The 20,121-nt window shown below is 31.8% G+C and overlaps 1 protein-coding gene across 1 annotated transcript; it reads left to right on the top strand.

Moving 5' to 3' along the window:
- The first annotated feature begins 3,063 nt into the window (after positions 1-3,063).
- On the top strand, positions 3,064-10,729 carry LOC129985247 (uncharacterized). The gene is made up of 4 exons (XM_056095206.1): positions 3,064-3,224; positions 5,705-5,873; positions 7,816-8,018; positions 10,652-10,729. The coding sequence occupies exons 2-4, from the start codon at positions 5,809-5,811 to the stop codon at positions 10,699-10,701; spliced, it is 318 nt and encodes a 105-aa protein (XP_055951181.1). The 5' UTR covers positions 3,064-3,224; positions 5,705-5,808; the 3' UTR covers positions 10,702-10,729.
- The last annotated feature ends 9,392 nt before the right edge of the window (positions 10,730-20,121 follow it).

The following is a 20,121-nucleotide window of genomic DNA, read 5'->3' as shown; positions in this document are numbered from 1 at the left end:
GATAGATGAATTTTTTTAAAGTCAAGGGAGAATAAAAATGAAGGATTCGTAATGTTTTTCTGGTAATTTGAAATAATTTCACTTTTTTTTTCTTTTAAACTGTTGTATACTCAAAAGCAAATTTTTGAAAATAATGCTCAATGAATTAAATCTAAAACAATATCATGTTATGAGATTTCAGAACAAAAGTTCATATCTCATTTATACATTTCATTTCCATAATTGTTTAAATATTCTATTGCGTAATTCTGAAGCTTGAAACGTCTATGTTAATGGATAATGGTTAGACCTTTATTTTAAAAGTTACTGATATATTTTCTCATAATAAAAAAGTGAATTTATTTTATTTTATTTTTCAATTAATTGTCCTCAAATTGAATTTGAAAATATTTTTACAGGAATTTTTCAACTACATCATTACAAATATTTCTACCAATATTAAAGCTTTTATTAACTTCATTAATAATAATACATATGGTAACATTTAAATATTTGCATGCAAATTTATCTAAAAGTATTTTTTTAAAAACATACGTCAAGAAATTGGATAATTAGTTTTTCCACCATGGTCCATAATTTTAAATGAAGTATACAATATTTTCAACAGCATCTGACATCTCATGCTGAAATACAAAAAAAAATCGAAATATTAAGAAATTTTATTTGTTAGAAGCATGGATAATCTACGGTTACAGGTTTAAAAAAACTAGGATAAGTTTTGCATAAATTAATAATGTAACATTTTTGAAATATTCCTACATTTTATGGTGCCCTGGTGGTAAGATCTCGGAAACGAGGCAGAATATTTCTCGAATTGAAATTCGAATTCGGAATACTGCAATTTAAGCATGTGTGGCATGCACTATAGCAGACACAGTGCATGCCACACATACCGTAGTGCTTGCCCTCCCACTGATGGGGCACGGGGAGGAAGGTATTGGTTCAACTGTCGAGTTCATTTCGAAAACAGGCTTCTTATTTTCATCGCATATTCTTCAATATAATTCTTAAAATATTTTAAGTCATTTTTTTATAATTTTTAAAATCGTTATGTTTTCTTAAATCAACTCTTTTACATTCGTCTGGCAGAGAGTATAAAACATGATGAGAAAAATATCAATGCGGTCCATCCTTAATATATTTCCTCAAATTTATATCTTTCCGGCCAAATAATGAAAAAGAAAGGAGAATATCACTCTTTTTGATCATGGGTTAATTACTGAATACGTCGCCAATCCTGCCAACAAGCCAAATTACTGCCAGGATAGAGTTTTTACATTTAGCGTGCAATGAAGTATTCTTTTAATTTTTCATGATATAAAAGAAATTCTGAAAAATAATTCCAGTTGTTTTGGGTTATCGAAGAGAATCGCTCTCAGTGTCCAAAATTTGATGTAGAATTCTTCATGCATTTGTTAATAGAAACTTTTTCATCGCTGATTAAATATGTCATCTAGATTCCTAAAATCTGAAACATCCCAATTTTTTTTTAAATAAAATCCATTATATCTCCATAAGATTCGCTGTAAGTATTTAATATCAACTAATAATCATCATATTTAATAGCAACTAATACATTTTCGCTTATATTGATATAAACTTTCCAATAATGCTTCTAAGCCCAATTCCTTTTTCAGTAAAGAACATTAACTAGTAACTCTAAATATGCACCATCTCGAGCCTCTTCAGTTTATTCCTGTTTCTCTAAGAACAACCTCAAAAGAAGCTCTCCTTGCTGAAACCTTTGATGAGTCCTTTCTAGTGAATCCTCCATTGATTCCAAGATCAATTAAGAAAATGCGAGAAGCTGTTTCTGAAGATAGATCTACTGGAGTGCTCTTTCTGAAGTTCCCTTGTTCTGCCATTCCATACCCATACAACTATACTAGAATCACTAGATTTCAGGCCAAATTTAAAATAATATTTGTTTTTTATAAAGGAATCGTACACAAAAATGTTGGAAATGAATTGCTCAAAAAATGTAATTACGCATTCAGTTTAGAAATAAAAATAAAATAAATACATTTTTTTTAAAATTATTACAGCTCCACATTGACAATAAGGAATGGTTAGCAAAACGATTTATTCAGATTTCTGCATCATATTAAATTTACACATTCATCCCAGCTCAGAAATAAAAGAACATTCCAGATCAATATAAATTATCTTATATGTTAGCATATACTTGTATAAATTTACTGTTAATACTCTATCAGCAAAAATATAATCACGCATGCGGATGCTCATTTAGAAATATTCAAATTAGTTTCTGAAGTTCATTAGAATTAAAATGAACTCAAAACTTTTTTATTCTAAAGAAAACATGATAAAAGTCCTATTTATGCAATGACAAACAGACATACTTTTAAACTTAATACAGGATTTAAATATTAGCAAGATGCTATTTATTTACCATATATTTGAGGCAGTATACATAAGCACATATGTCGCCATTAACTACACTAACTTCATTACTCCACTACCAACAATTTTAAACATTTTTGTACAGTGAATACTTTTTCAAAAACGACAATCTTCTCAAAATGGAATAATGAGAATTTTTGTTGGATTAAAATTTAATAAACCTTTTTTAAAAATTATTTTATACTAAATAAAGTGCATTTATCTGAAAATTTTTCTAAATTCCTCGAAACATTTTGTTTCCTATCCTTTTCATCTGAAATGTAAATAGCATATCACCGCCAATAACCAGCCGCTACAATTTCTCCATCATTCTCTGAAACAATAGTGTTACGCTTCGAAATGCACCCGATAAATAACATTTCATGCTTCTTTCATTGCATATTCCATCGAACACTTCTAGCAACGAGAATTTCCCTGCTGTTTTCGAATGTTCCTTGCTTTGCTTCGAAATCAGTTTCCCTAATGGTTTTGTCCTCATTCAATTAGGCAATCGCCGAAACGCCCTCGCATAGCTCTTAAATTGCCCTCTTCTCATGGAAATGATTACATTCCAACTCGCAGAAAGAATTTCTCAGAATCAGAACAACTCCCTCCCCAACTACCCCCATCTTTAATCAGCGTTTGTATTCTTCATCTTGATAAAAGACAGGATGATGGCTACTGTCCACGTATCTTGATTTTCTCTTTGAAGGAATAAGCAACATTAATGTCTACTTAATTAACTTTGAGGCGATGTGTGATGATAAAAGGATTTCAAGAATTTGTTCATCGACTGCTGTATTACAAAGATCTCTAATCAGGTAAGGATTATTGATGTTCTCGGAAAAAGGGAATGTTTCACTATTTTTTAAGCAAGAAGAAAATCTTTATAACTCGATAAAAACAGCAGTCCGTTTTGTACAGGTTTAAATATTTTCTAATAGGAAAGAAATAGACGATAAAGTGAATACCATAAAAGTCTGAAAATCAATATCAAGTATTAATATATGGTTGCTGGTGTCGTCAAAAATTCAAAAAAGTTTCATGAAATGAAAAATATGTGTAAAGAAATGCTGACATTAAGGATAGGGTATCTTTATAGAATAAGAGCATATTATATGGTATTTTGTCCTATATAACAGAAGGGCACATACATTAAAATTTATTGTTTTACAGGATGAGTAAGCAAAAACCTCAAATTCTTTCAAGTAAAATGGAAGTTATAAAATCCTCAGGATATGGCAAGAAGTGAATTTTTGCCTAATTTCATTGCTAAAGTAATTGAACTAAATTTAAAATCTTAAAATATCTTTAATGCTTGGAAATTGAATTATTTAAAGTCAAATATATCTTTTCTCTCAAGAAATTTGGATTATCGAACACTGATCTGTACTCTTGCAGCGTGGGTGGAGTTCAAAATGTCGAACAATTGCTTTTTGATTGCTCCAAACTTACTGAAGGGAGAAGAGATTTTATTGTGGATCTAGATGCCTGTAATATTAAGTTTCCACCTACGCTTCATGTTTTGGTCAACCACAAAATGGCTTTTTTCTCATTCTGTAAATGTATTGCCTTTGCTGCTTCAATTTTTAATTAGTTTTGTGGTTTATTTTTTCCTGTTGTTTTTATCCTTATTTTTATATGTACATATTTTTATCTATGTATGTAGTTGTTTCTACTTACTTCTGTAAGCCTTGTGCTGTACTTTGTGGTGCACAAGGATTGACTTATTATTAATTAATATATATATATATATATATATATATATATATATATATATATATATATATATATATATATATATATATATATATATATATATATATATATATATATATATATATCTTTTCAAAGCACTATTGTAAGAAATGGAATATAATTACAGTGTTACCGGCAAAGTATGAAATGCCGACATTCTTTAGAATGACTAGGAATTATAAATAGTGCCAGGCGTTTTTAGGCAAAATATGAAATTTAAAATTTGTAACATATTTTTTCTAGGCATTCTATAGAATAACAAATACTATTTAAGCAAAGTATGAAAATAAGTCCTGATAAGGCTATTATATAAATGACGTGCATTCCTCAAAAATACAAATATTATTCTGAAAAAATGAGACTTCCATTAAAAAAATGCATTCGGTTCTTTCTTTTTTCAATGTTTTTTCAAAATTCTATCAAATCCTCCTAGTCCAAGAGTCAAAGGAGTTTCATGAATTATGTGAAATAACTCAGAGTCTATTACGTAATACTGTATAGCACAACGAATTCTTTTACTGGATAAATACATTCACTTTTGTTTTCTACAATCATCACATCATAGCGATTCAGCAACCAATAGTCCCATGTTAGTAGTCATTTTGGCTTTTTGTGCATGATTTATTAACTTCTGGCAATTTCGGTTTAGAAAAAACTGTTTTTACTCGAATTTTGGACTATTCATCGTCGAATCATTGTATAGACATTCTATTGGCGATGAATCCTTCTCCAGCACTACAGCTTGCTTCCACCATTTTCATGCAACACAGTAAAAAAAAAAAAAGGAAAAAGAAAAAAACAATATTTTCTTTGTTAAATAAATTTAAGTAAAATTACGTGTTTTGACACTCCCGAACAAACCGCAAAGTGCAACTGACTAATTTTGAGCCTGAGGCTCGCTTTAAAAGTCACGTGCCTTCTCATGGGATGTTTAAAAAGGATCGGAAAAGTATTCCATACATTGCCGGTTTCTCCTTTGGCATTCTATTGAATGCCTATAAAAAGTGCGAAAAATGAATCTTTTCATACATTGCCGGCTAGTTTTAGACATTTTATACAATGCCTGGGCATTCAATAGGATGCCGGATTTCATATTTTACTGGTAAAAACAATAAGAATAGTTCTGAAAATTTAAAGAACAAATAGCAAGTAAAACTGTTTCTCAGAGAAAAAATTTAAAAAATCGTTCTTAATATAACATTTTTATATATTATTTCTTTTCATGGCCTTGTAATATCAAAAAAATTCTTCCATTTTAGAAAATAGGTTAAAAGAGATTAAGGGTTTTCAATATGTAAATAAGCTATTTTTGAATTACAAATTAATTTTGAATTACAGATGAAATTTTTATCTAAGTTTCAATAACAGAAGCATCATCAAAATTACATTATTTAACAGAATTTACAATCACCACGAATATTTTATTATTCTGACACTGCAGCCTTTTATTAATAAATGCATTAGGTAGATTAAATAATTTAATATGTGCATTCAATACAGGGCTAAATATCCACCTTGCAATCTAATAAGCAAAAACCATTAGTTATTTTAACAGGGCAGAAATCTTGCACACCGTCAAGCATCACTTAACTGAGACTTTTGGTTATATGTTTCCACTTGAAATCTGGAAGTGTTCCAACTATCAAGATGAAGAATTTCCTTAATGAACAAACTCTTGGGAAAAGAAAGTTTAACCTTAATGAAATAAACAAGTAAGTGAATCCAACTTTTCCTGGAGGGAAATAAAGCTTGTGAGTATAAATTCTAGCTTGCGAGTATGTTCTGTAACCCAAGTGTTTCTTCTAAGAAATGTAAAATTTTGATAATATCCTTTTAGTCAAAATAAGTAAACTTGAATAAGCTCCTTTCAAATTTGATGGAAGCTAATATTTTAACCCAAGTGTTTCTTCTAAGAAATGTAAAATTTTGATAATATCCTTTTAGTCAAAATAAGTAAACTTGAATAAGCTCCTTTCAAATTTGATGGAAGTTAATATTTCTTAGAACACATTACTGCAATACTAAGATAAAGTGAATTCATTATTCATTAAAAAGGATGTCTAAATTTCCAAATAACTTATTTTTAACCTGCGTCTGTTTAAGATTTTACAGACAATTTTCATAGTAATCTAATATGCATGTTGAAAATAATAAAAAGAATTTAAATTGTATTTTTTATATAATTATATTTTACTCGATTCAGGATTATAAAAGCATTTTTCAATAGATTTCTCTTTTATTTCTTTATGTGATAGTTTTAAAATTTTCCTTGCTTTTTTTGGGTGTGATTTCGATGACAGTACATTTTTTTAAAGAAATTTTACTTTCAAATGGATTTATTTCTTTCTCCGTGGAAATAGTACTATCTGTTAATGAATTGTTTTTAAAAATTCATTTTATGATACTAGAGTATTAAATAATAATAGTTAATAGTTTAAATTAATAAAAAATTATAATAGAAATAAAAAAATATATTTTTGCTATAATATTAAAAATGGTATTTAAAAAATATTTATTGAATTTATAATTTAAATGGAAATATATATTTCCTCGTATATCCAAGGGCATATTTGTTGGCACTTAATGATATTACTTGTCTTTCTACACTTGTTACTAAATTTAATGTTGTCACTGCCACTGAGTGCTGCAGAGTTACTTGCTTGTCTATTCGAATAATTTTATACTCATGCATTATTTAATGCAAAATATTGTAATATATACATTTTATAATATAGTGTTACTCTTACTTTATTCGAAATTAATTACTTTAATTTTGATTAATTTAATTAATTGATTGATTTAATTTAATTAATTGATTGATTTAATTTAATTTTTATTGTTATACATCATTATAAATTGCTTTATTCACAGAAAGGTAAGGATAGTTTCATTAAAATTAAAAGTAAATTAAAATTTTCATTATTAGCATAAATTCATTCAAAATGCTAATCAAAACCTCGTATTATGACATTTTAAATAATTGATTCAAAAAGTAGAAAATATCAATGTTTGCCTTGAATGTTCATAAAATTTCATTAATTTCTTTTTTATTTGTGATATCGAAAACATTATATTCTTCTTAATTGCTTACAAATAAAAAAAACGTGCTCTTAGAAATTTATATTGCTTTCTTCAAAAAAATTCAATCATGTTGAAACAAGAAACAAATCAAATTTAATGTTATTTTTATATTCCTGATAATTTCTCTGACCTTTACTTACCAAATAATAGTTCTGCAAAAACGGATTAGGAAATTCCAGGCAATAAAAATGTCTTGCATTCTATTTATAATTATATTATAACTATTTATTAATATTAATACAGTCTCTTGACATTGCAATAGTAATTAAATTAACAAATAAGTCAAAAAATATATTTTTAAAGATGAGTTTAAAGGAAGAATTTGAAAGTAAATATGGAATAATGATTTAGTGCTATAAGTTTTTATTCAATACATATACTTTTTCGTATATGGTTTTCGATTAATAGGAGAGTTATTGAAATCGAAAGAAAAAAATTCTATAAGGATAGGCAATTGAAGTAATTCAATTCCTCCTCAAACGACTTGCATTTTAATGTATTAGAGGACCGCCAAGCCGGATAAAGAAGTAAAACAGAAGTACTTTCTAACAAAGAATGTTTCTTTTTTTCCAGCGATCCAGTTTTTTTAGACCATTTAATTAGAATATGCAAAGGAGGAAAAGTTTTGAAATTCCAGACGAGGAAAATCTGTAACAAAGGCTTCGTTCTCTCCCAATTTGTCACGCCGAGACATCATTCTCAAAAAGAAGTGAAATGGGCAAAGGAGAAGAAGAATGGACAGAAACTTTCTCTCTCCCCCTCCTCTGTCTTTTACAGTAAATATGTATAGAATGTCTTAATACAGGGGGTGTTCAAATGAATAAGTACGAAGCGACAATGTGGGTATAAATGAAAACTTTATTCAAAGTGTACACCATAGGCCTGAATACAAAGATCTCATTGATTAACGAGCTGAAAGATCTCTTGTTCCCAGAATTCCTGTGGCCGTGACGGCACCCAGTCCTTTACAGCGTTTTTGAGTTAGCTACTTGTTGAATTCCTCAAGCACAGAAGAACCATAAACTCCGATGTGTACTGTGAGACACTCCGAAGACTACGCAGGTCCATCAAGAACAAAAGAACGGGATACTGACGGAGGGTGTGGTTCTGCTCCATGATAAAGCGTGTCCACACGTCTCCAGGTCACACACGTGGAATTGGCCAAGTTCGAGTGGTAGCAGCTTAACCATCAGCCCTACAGCACGCATATGTCATCCTGTGATTTTTATGTGTTTGGTCCCCTGAAAAAACATCTGAAAGGGAAGCACTTCAACTCGGACGGCGAACTCAAGGATGCTGTAAAGGACTGGGTCTCGTCACGCCCATAGGAATTCTGGAAACAAGGAATCCTTCGGCTTGTTAATCAATGGGATTGCTATGCTCAGGCTTATTGAATAAGGTCTTCATTTATACCCACAGTGTCGTTTCGTACCTTTTCATTTTAACACCCAAAGTATGAATATAAAGAGAAAAAGGAACTGATATCAATTCACGGGAAAGAACTTGGTACATTTCAAGGTTTGCAATGAAGAATGTAAGCATCGTTATGGAAGTATAATCTACAGAATTCGAAACGAGTAAGGAAAAAAGTCACCTACAATTTCGGACATGAAAGATGGACATGAAATAGCGATTAGAATCTAAACATGGAATAGCGATTATTACGCAGAAAAAATGCGGAATTGTGATTTTTTAAAGAAGTAATTAGCATTCTGAATTTGAGGTTAAGTTCATGTTTTATTTCACAAAAGCCCCTTTTTGGCTGAACTGCACCACATTCATGGTATTAAAATAATTGTATTAATATATAATAAAATCAAAACATAAGATGTTTACGAAATTCATGTGTTTAAAAGTATGGAAACAATCGCGAAAAAAACGCTACAATGATATAAGATATGTCACAGAACTGGAAAGCGTGGCTAAGTAAAATTATATATGATTACAAAAACCAATATTTTTTTTTAAAACTAAAATGGTTAACATGTGGAGTTTTGAAGATCTCATTAAAGAATATAATATTGCTCCAAAACCTGCAAAAAAAATCGTAAAAATAAGTTGGATTGAAAGGCAATTATGCTATTATTAATTTTTTAGCATTTAAGGGGAAAAAAGATATCGTATGCATTAAAAGAAAAATTCTTTCTCCATTGTCTCAATACTTAATAATTTTTAAAAAGTACTTGTGTCTGCGTGTTCAACATGAGGTTTCAAAAGTTTTTCAGTTTTTTTTAAGTTTCTAGTATTTGATACAGCATAGAAATAATTAAATTCATTTAGTATTCATTAAAAATAAAAGGATACAAGTTATGATTATTTTAATCTGATTTCAAAATTTTGTCAAATATAATATCACTTACCATTAATATATTTAAATTTTGGTTACTCAGAAATGCTATTAAGATTCTAAGTTGTAGAACTCCTCATAAATTTTACTTCATATTTCTGGAAATAATACCGAAGTGTTTATTTTATATTCATAATTTATTAAACATATAGAATAAAGTTTAATAAATTATAAATAACTTTAATATAATATTTTAAACTATACGTTTTGTTACGAAATTTCCGGGGTTCGTTTGGATAGTAGGAGTTATATGGTGTGGAGAACATTCAATCAGCAGGCGGCAGTAGAAAATGAAACAACGACGTTTATTTACACGAAGACACACAGGACAGCACAAAGACGACAACTATATACAGCACACAATTATGTTCAGCCGAGACGTGCAGACAACAGCACACAACAGACTCTAATGCAGACCGCAGCGCACAACTTAATTCAGCACTCACTTGACTCGGTCGCTGCTCCGCTAATCTCTGGAAGGCCAGTTCTTTCTGTCGATTCCGACTACTCTGCCGTAACAGCTGCTGCCGCTTCCTTTTATAGGTCTCAGGAGGCGGGGCTAGACGCCTCTCAACCAATCAGGAACGTTCGAGGCGTATCTCCGTTCCTACTGGACGGATCAGGAAAATTCTCGATGTTCCGGGTCTAATCTATTTTGGCGCCAAAGTAGCCAAATGGTCGCCAAGTTTGTCGCCAAGCTTCGTGACCCTCCGACGCGACACCGGACTCCGTCCAATACCGATGACTGTAAAACATTCTTTCCGATGGTGGAACCAACTATGCTGGGAAGCAGCATTACAGATTCGTAACAGTATAAAATAGATTAAATTTTCTCAAAGAAATAATTTAACTCTAAATTGAGATCAAGATTCTTTCTACCAACTTCAAATTAATTAAATTCGTCTTCAATTATGGGTTATCTAAAACATCTCTAATTGTGTTTCTATGATTGATTATCGCTTATTCATATTGGTATTTCAAGAAAATTTTTGTTTTAAAAAAATCGAATTAATCTTCAATATAAATTCATGAATTTAACCTAATACATGTTTTGCGTTGCAGGATTCTGGACTATGAAGATATTGAAAATTAAAGATAATCAACAACAGTAAAATAAAAATTTCAAAGAATCATTTCAGATGAACTTCAATAAATTTTTATATACATTCTTGCAACTGCTACATTAAAAAAACAAAGAATGCCAAAATAATTTTTTTGAGTTTAACTTATACATGAAACTGATAGATCTTCCAATAGTTGAAGATTTTGTAATCTGATTCTAAACTCCAAATAAATAAATATAGAAATGATTTTAGAATGACATATTATTTGAGGAAAGAAAACTGGGTACAGACAAATCATATCCTTTACTAATTCATTTTGTGATTGCACTTTGGTTTACTCATTTCTATTACATTACATTTCTGCCGGCGTCCTGGCATAGGGGTAGCACGTCTTCCCCGTGATCTGGGCGTCCCGGGTTCGAGTCCCGGTTTGGGCATGGTTGTTCTTCCTGTTCTATCTGTGAGATGAGTGAATGTGCCCTCCTGTAAAAAGGGGTTGTGCAAGCGAATGAGTGATGCGTGAGTAGCAAAGTCGTACTCTTGGCCCTAGTTGGCGCTGCTATAAAAAATAAGAGACGCTCCCCCTCAGGCTTAAATCGCTGTCTTCGTAACAGCGGGCTTGTCAGTGGCAAGTGCCATAAGAAACAAACAAACATTACATTTCTATTTCTATTTAATTACTAGCACCGAGTCAAGTAAAATACTCTGCTATCGAAACCTAGAAATGTACTTAAATACTGGATACCATGAAGTTAATAGCCAAATAAGAACTAAAACTATGAGGGGGAGGTAGAGGATGAAGGTGAAAATTATATGCAGGTTAAGAAAGTTCCATGGTAAAAAGTAAAAAAAAGACTGGAGAATTTTACAAAACTGGACGATCACTATTCACCTATATCAACACATGGTATAATGAAGATTTATTTATTCCGTAATGAATTCATAAAACTCCTATGCCTATTTTATAAGCAGAAAAAAACCTCTTCGATAAATATTTTATCAAAACGAATAATGAAAATTTATGGTAAGATAAACACATACAATTCAAAACCTCCATAAAACGTGCAAAATATAGGGTGTTCATTAATTATTGTCGGGGTTTCCTAACCTCATAACTTTCGAATAAAAAATATTACGCAAAAACCGATTACGTATTCGTAAATTACAACTCAAAGAATTTTATTAATGATATTAAAGTGTAAATCTTGCACAATTTGCCCTTTGTAGGTATTCAGCTGAAGGCGATTATGTATTCGTAAATTCGCTGAACAAATTTTGACTTTTGAGAATCGTGCGGGTTCTCCGAGCCCCATATTCTACAGTTATGTTTATTCACTTTTTCTGACACATGAAAAGTGGATTCGTCACTGAAGAACCATTTCCGAAGGTAATTTTCATCATCCTCAATTCGAGTCAAAATTTGTTCAGCGAATTTACGAATACATAATCGCCTTCAGCTGAATGCCTACAAAGTGCAAATTGTGCAAGCTTTACACTTTAATATCATTAATAAAATTCTTTGAATTGTAATTTACGAATACGTAATCGGTTTTTGCTTAATATTTTTTATTCGAAAGTTATGAGGTACGCAAACCCCGACAATAATTAATGAACACCCTATATATTATATATCATCTTCTATAGCATGAAATGCACCAGAACTCGTGGAAAACATGTTGCCGAACTCCATTACAACTTAACTTTTCTCTTCTAATGCAGTCGGTTAAATGCTACGTCTATACATTTTTCTATCGCTGTTTCACCCAAAAATATTATTCGTCAAATTGCCACCATTGAATAGCGTCCATTTCACATTCTAAGCATATAATATCAAACATTTCTCCTATTGAGTATTTCCCATTTGTTTTCGTATGTACATCGTTCAGTTTTGAAATCAGTTTCTAATGGTTTTCTGCTCCTTTAATTAAACAACCGCCAAATCACTCTTGCACAGTTCTTAAATTGTACTTTTCTCACGAAAATGATGGCACTTCGAACTCGCAAGGAGAATTTCTCAGCATCAGAACACCCCGAACACAATCATCGTCTGTACACTGCATGGTGATAATTGACTCGATATTTGCTATTATTCGCACATTTTGGTTTACTGGTTGAAGTAATAGAGCAATTTTGATGGCAGTTTGACAATTTCTGTTGTCATCTAACGAGAGGGAAAGATTTCGAAACGTTTTCTCATTTTCTGGGAAAATTCCAGATCAGATATGATGCATTGCAGTTTTGTAAGAGTAAGAAAATGCCATTGTAATTTCTCAAGGAATAAAAAAAAAAACTTGTAGATCTTGTAATTGTTTTAACATGTGCTTATCAGTAAAAAAAGAAATGAGGAAACAAACATTAGTCAAGTCTGAAAATCAATATCAAAGTATATGTAATGAGGGACATTTTTGAAACACTTAAATCTTTTTTTTTATAAAATAATAAGTTTTTGAAGAAAAATATCAATATATTACTCCACAAGATACTCATTGGTTCAATGAAATGGGAAGATAATTATAATAAGATATATATAGTTCATATAGAAAATATGTTTTAACTTAACCCTTTAAAGTGCCATTTTTTTCTAGTCATATTATGTTAAAATATTTTTAGGCTTGAAATTAGAATAAGAAAAGGGATTCCTTTAGCTTATTAGATAAATTTAATTTGATTAATTATTTAATTTCGTTAATTAATAATTAAGTAACAAATCAAGACTCATCAGTTTGTCTGAGATAAAGAACTGAAGCATCTGTTTCTGACTTACAAAAAAAAAATTGACAGAACTTATGCCAACCTACATAATTTCATACAAAGATTGATAAATTTGGTGGGAAGCATACTTCCCACGACCTTATAAAGGGTTAAATTAGCGTGTGTGCAAGAGTGGTACCATATATCAAAAAAAATTTATTAAACCAAGCTTTACAAACAAGTAAATAATTTGCTTAAAACTAATAAAACCATTCTTTTCCCACTTTTAGCAAAATTTTCATCTCTTAATGTGTCTTTAAATAAAATAAAACATCAACAACATTTTAGCAAGCAATTTTTTCCAAGAAAGTTCTCAAGCATTTTTTTTACAAATCTTAAAAGTTTAAAAAGAACAAGTAATGAAAATTATTGCCGTATTTAATACGTAAGACGTGCTGCCTTGTGTTTAAAATTTCCTCACTATTATTAACATTAATTTCTCTGCACAACAAAAATATTATTTCAGGTACAAAGAAGTTTTTATTAATTTATGGATATTTTGAACTGCTAATTTCGAAACTGCTTCTTTTGCTACATTGGCTCTAGGTTTTAAAGTAAACCTTCAATATTTTAAAATACGTCATCAAAAATGCATGTTGATGATTTTAATTTTCATATTTTTTTTATTTTCCTATTTAATTTATTTTATTATTTTGTTATACATCTATTCCTACTTGATTGATTGGAATTTTATGGCTAAAAGCCAGTTCTGACTATTCTGCACCAGATAGATATTTGTCAAGTATAGATATTAAATATAATACACGAAAAACAATCATAAAAGACACAGAAACAAAAACAGGAAAGCAAGATGAGATCAAATCGGATCGCTAAAACCAATTTCAGATATAAAATGAAATAATCTTATATAAGAAAAGTAAATAAATATTAGAATATTAAAAAATAAAATAATTCTTCTTGAAATTGTTAAAATATATTCATTCATTCAAAATAGTCTTATAGATAAACTTTTGTTTCATGGCATGCACATTGGTGATAGTTCGGATTTTATATATTTTATGAGTAAATTATGTGTGACCAATCCTTCGTCTTATTCATTTAACGGTCGTTTTTCTATTGAAATTCGTTTGTTCAAAACCTGCAATTGATGGCGGCATTAAAATATAACTTATTATTAATTTAATCTCGCCAAATTATTTACCGTTTCTTTTGGATATTTATCGATGTCGTTTAAAAGCATGAAACAGTTTTTCATGATAGTAGCTTCTTTTGCTGCTTTATCTGATCTTTCAATTGCTGATATGCCGACGTGTCCGCGGATCCAATAAAAATTTATACTATTGTCTTTATCTTTCAAATAAAAAATAAGATTTAAAAATTTTTAAAACTAAAAGATGACTATCTTTTGTTGCAAGCAGAAATTCTTCGACAAAACTTCTGGGATCAATGTATATAATCCATTTTTTTATCTTCCGTTTTTACTATATATAAAACTATCAGAATGACATAAACTTCAGATGCAAATAGTGAACAAAAATCATGTAACCTTTCAGATATTGTAAAATTATCAAAAATTGTGGCAGAACCAACATATTTCTGTATTTTGGATCCATCCTTCAAAACTAGTTCATAGGTAAGATACTGATGTCATTGGCAAAAAAAATGAAAATAAACTGAACTGGGTGTTGATGAATTTGACTGATTTCTGGAAGGATCAAATACGTTAATATCTCTTGCACTCCAAGGAGGAGTTTCATTTTCCTTTGGTAAAATTTCCACATTTTCCATTTTCAAGTCTTGTAACAAGTATCGCATTCTATACTCAAATGAAGATAAATGAAAATTTGTTAGAATAAAAATATCTAACATAGGGTTTAATGCCTTAGTCTTCTTTTTGAAGGAGAACTCAATGATATGACATAAGAAATTGCCAGTCTAAAAATATTCAAAACTTTTGAATCTAGATCACATGAAAAAAACTGCCTAATAGTTTGTTAAAACAACAGCTAATCGTCTTTCATAATTTAATCAGGATAAAAGATTAATCGTTGTTTCTGATGACGGCACAGACAAGCCCGCTGACTAAATTAGAGAATTTAAGCCGAAATTCTTTCTTTTCTTGTTTTTCAGTAGCACCATCCAGAGCCATGAGTACGCCTTAGCAACTCACGCGTCACATCCGTTTTTAAGGGGTGGACTTCATTCATGTATTTCATTTATTCAACCACAGTTCGTAATTTAGACCTGAATCAAAGAACGATCACCTCTGCTCCAGTACGCCCAGTGGTATTGCTCTCGACTTGGAGAACTTTGTGACTACCACAGATTTATACGTGAGCCAGCCACCACCACACACGGAGAGTCTTCGGCTGGCGGATTCAAACTCACAACCCAAGGGATGCGAGTCCAACTCCCTACTAACCAGGTTATCCCGGTGTAAGACCCGCTCCTCCGCTCCGAACGACGAAGCTTGCAAAACCAGTCAAGAGGGGAAAGGTCACGTGGTATCCGAGGGGGTGAAAACCAGGAGAGACGAACAGGAAGTGTACTAGAGAGAGAAGGACGAGGGACGACGAGCGAAGGTGGCTTGGTTCGCCATGAACGAGATGCTTGATTCACTTTTATGTTTTATATTTTAAACCGTTACTGTAAATATGTAAATAATATAATAATCTAGAATATGATGGGTTCCTGTATTTATTTCTATTCAATCAACATGATTGAACCGGGCGATTATTAAGATTGAACTGGATTTAAAATAATCACTCAGGCCTAGACGTTAAGTAGGCGCCAGCCGTCGTTGGAACAGCCACAAGAAATACACGTAGGATGTGTGAGGAAGTCTTACTGGCGTAGTCGGAAGGATCCTACCAAGGAAATGTTGGAATATCTACTGGAGTGTTGCTTACAAAAGGTTAGAGGTGAGAGCTTATTTTTATTATTGTAAATGCTTTTCCCATTGAATTGAAAATATTTATCGTGTGTCTCAGAAACGTGCACATCAGCGCCATTTTTTTTTTTTTTTTGTTGTGAACACATCAGTGTTAGTTTTCAGAGCACATCAGTGTTAATTTTCAGAACACATCAGTGTTAAATTCGTGAACACATCAGTGTTAAATTCGTGAACACATCAGTGTTAAATTCGTGAACACATCAGTGTTAAATTTGTGAACTCATCAGAGTTAAATTTTTGAACACATCAGTGTTAATTTGAGAGAACACGTCAGTGTTAATTTGAGAGAACACGTCAGTGTTAAATGTGAGAACACATCAGTGTTAATTTTCTGAACACATCAACGTTAAATTTGTGAACGCCTCAGCGTTAATTTTTAAAACACGTCAGTGTTACATTTGTTCGAATATTTATCGCAACAGCGTCAAATATTGGTTAAGGAGCTTTTGTGGCAGTGCGTTTCGAGACAACGATAATATGATATTATAGAATTGTATTTTATAATTGGAAAGACCTTGTAGAAAGAAGCAGTGCTCTTTGAATAAATTAAAAGTAGTTAAAAGATAGCACATCAAGTGTATCTGTAAACTTATTCTTACACCAAGTGTATTTCTGATATATCTAGTATTATATTTGTTATTATAATCATTGTTGGATTATTATTATATTTAAGCAACAAGCTTAAAAAGTACAGCAGGAAATTCTGTTGAATCAAATATTGTTTTGAATGTTGAAGATTAAATCTGGATTATTTTTTAATTCATTTTTATGTTATTGTGTTTTATTTAATAAGGTAAATGAAGGTTAATTATTTCTGTTTGATTGATTAATTATGCTGTGATTTTGGTACATGATTAATCTGCAGAAATACTCGTATGAATTCATATCTTCATTAAGTGCTAAAGTTAATTGAATATTTTGTTAAATATTATTAATTTCATTATTAGTTAAATTTGATTATTTCACCACTCTTTTTTTTATAACCTAGTATTTTAGTTTGAGTCTGATAGTAGCCATATAAGTATTTAAGCTATACTTCTAAGGAAACGAAAAGGAGAATTCCTTTAATGAAGCTAGAATTGCTGTTTTGTTTTCTGCTTTAACAGATAGACGAAATCTTTTACCTTTTAACTTAATATAAGCCAGTATTTCGATTTGTGTTATTTTATTTGTATACCATTCATTTTTGTGTAGAGTTCTTTATTTTATTGAATTAAAATAATGGCATTCATAGCTAAAGCTAGAAAATGTGATCTTCAGGAATTAGTTAGTGAGTTAGGTGAAGAGATTGATGGGAATCTCACGATTGCTAATCTTAGAAAATTGATTTTAAATTCCAACGAATACGAGGAAGAATTTGTAAAGGGCGTTTTAGAAGGCATTGTGGAGAGGAGACAAGAAAAAGAAAATTTGGAAAGACAGGAAAAAGAGAGGCAATTTGAGTTAGAGAAAATTAAATTACAAACCTCGATCGAAACTCAATCCATAATATCAGAAAATAATGAAATGAGTAATAAACATAATTCCTTAGAGTTACAAAGGATACTTCAGAAGTTTGATTCCAAAAATGATGATATAAGTCTTTACTTAGTCATATTTGAGCGCCAAGCTAAACGATTAAGGATTGATAAAACAGATTGGGTCACCCAATTAATGCCACTTCTTCCATCAGAGTTTGTTGAAATAATAGCAAGGGAACCTGAAGAGGAATCTAACGTTTACGAGTACGTAAAGGAATTACTCTTACGACGATTTAAATTGAGTGCAGAAACCTTTCGATTGCGATTTGTGCAACATCAAAAGAGAATGGAAAGTTCATGGAGGGATCTGGCCTTTGAGTTGAGAAGCTTCTTGGAGGAGTGGTTGGATGGTGTTAACGTAAAGGATTTCGAATCATTGAAGGATCTTATGGTTGTAGATCAAATTAAAAGAAGAGTTGGAAATGAAGTTCGGGAACATTTTGTCTACACATGGACAAAAATCTCGTCTTCATCTGGGCTAGCCGATCTCCTTGACGATTACGACGGCGTAAGGAGAAGCTCAAAAACTGGACATATTCCTAGTAACGATAGGAAACGAACAAATGGGAATTTTGAAAAGAAAAGTCCTATTGCCCATGACAAAAATGCAGTGAACATCGATTATAAGAGACCCAGTAGTCCTCGGAATTGGAAGCAAGAACGTTCCGATCGGCGTCAATGTTTCGAGTGCGGATCATCGCAACATTTAAGAGCCCAGTGACCAAAGCTAGCTAAGATGAAGAATTTCTCAAGGATTAACCGCGTAACAAGACGTTTGGTAGAAACGACAAGCGAGAAAAGTGGATCACAGAGATTTCCAGAGAATGTTGCTGAAAATCAGACTGATGAAGGTACGATTCTCACAACACAGTTAAAGGCACCAGAAAAAGAAATAACACGAATCAGCCCTCTACAGAAAATACCAGTGAAAATTGAAGACAATACATTTGAAGGTATCGTGGATACAGGTGCTGAAATCACCGTCATCAGACAGGATATAATTGATTCTTGCTCTAAACAAGGAGAAGGCAGCATAAAGATTATATCAGCCTTTGGGGAAGAAGAACTTGCCCCATTAGTTACTATCAATGTAAAAATTAATGATGGGAAGCATGGCAATGTTCCTGTTACTTGTGCAGCATCGAAGAAACTAGTAAGCGACATGCTTATCTCCTCGACTACATACGAAGCATTATGTAAGAAAATAGAGGCACATACCTTATTACCCGTGATAAATAATGTAGATTCGGAGCAACCTGTCCATGAAGAACCAAACCAAGAAGATAATGAAGAAAGTCCATTGGAGGAGAAAATTTGTTTCTCGAAGTTACAAAAAGAAGATGACTCTCTGAAGACGGCATGGGCATTTGGCAATTCCCAACAGAATGGTTATTCAATTGAAGATGGCATCTTATTGCACTCTGAATGGGTATGTGGAGAAAAGGTGCAACAGGTAGTGTTGCCAGAATGTAAACGGAAGTGTGTGCTTAAGGCAGCGCACGAGTTACCATTGGCAGGTCATCTGGGAGAGAGAAAGACGAAGGAAAGAATAAAGTACTCATTCTACTGGCCAGGAATAAAGAAAGATGTCAAAGAATTTTGTCAGTCTTGCAAACAGTGCCAAGTTAGGAGGGCAATTACATACAGAGATAGGATCCCAATACAGCCTATCGTCAGACCAGAAAATCCTTTTGAAGTTTGGAGCATTGATTGCATAGGTCCACTGGAGCCTCCGTCCAGGAGAGGACACAAATTCATCATTTGTGCTATTGACCTGTGTACACGTTGGGCAGAAGCTATCCCAGTAAGAAATATTACTGCGAAAACTACGTGTGACGTGCTCATGAAAATTTTTACAGCTACAGGGTTTCCTGAAGTCGTCTGCACTGACCAAGGTACTAACTTTACATCGACTTTAACTAAAGAATTCCTGAAAGTGATTGGCACCGCACCAAGATTTGCTACTCCCGGGCATCCGGAAAGTATGGGTGCAGTTGAGCGATGGAATAAAACCTTAAAGGAAATGCTCAGCAAGAATATCCAGGAAAATGGAAAAGATTGGGACATACATCTGCCATATCTGTTATTCGCGTATAGGGAAGTACCACACAGTACAACAGGACTGTCACCATTTCAAATGGTCTATGGAAGGTTACCCAGAGGGCCCTTGTCTCTGATGAAAGATTTCTGGACCGGAAAAAGAAGAATCCCCGTAGGTGTTTCCAGATCCATTGAGAGTTATTTAGAAAATTTGCAGGAAAATTTAGGAAAGGCTCATGGCAT

This window comes from Argiope bruennichi, chromosome 9, assembly GCF_947563725.1.
Source record: "Argiope bruennichi chromosome 9, qqArgBrue1.1, whole genome shotgun sequence".
NCBI lineage: Eukaryota > Metazoa > Arthropoda > Arachnida > Araneae > Araneidae > Argiope > Argiope bruennichi.
The sequence above is the reverse complement of the archived record's forward strand: the minus strand, read 5'-3'. Positions and strand labels throughout refer to the sequence as shown.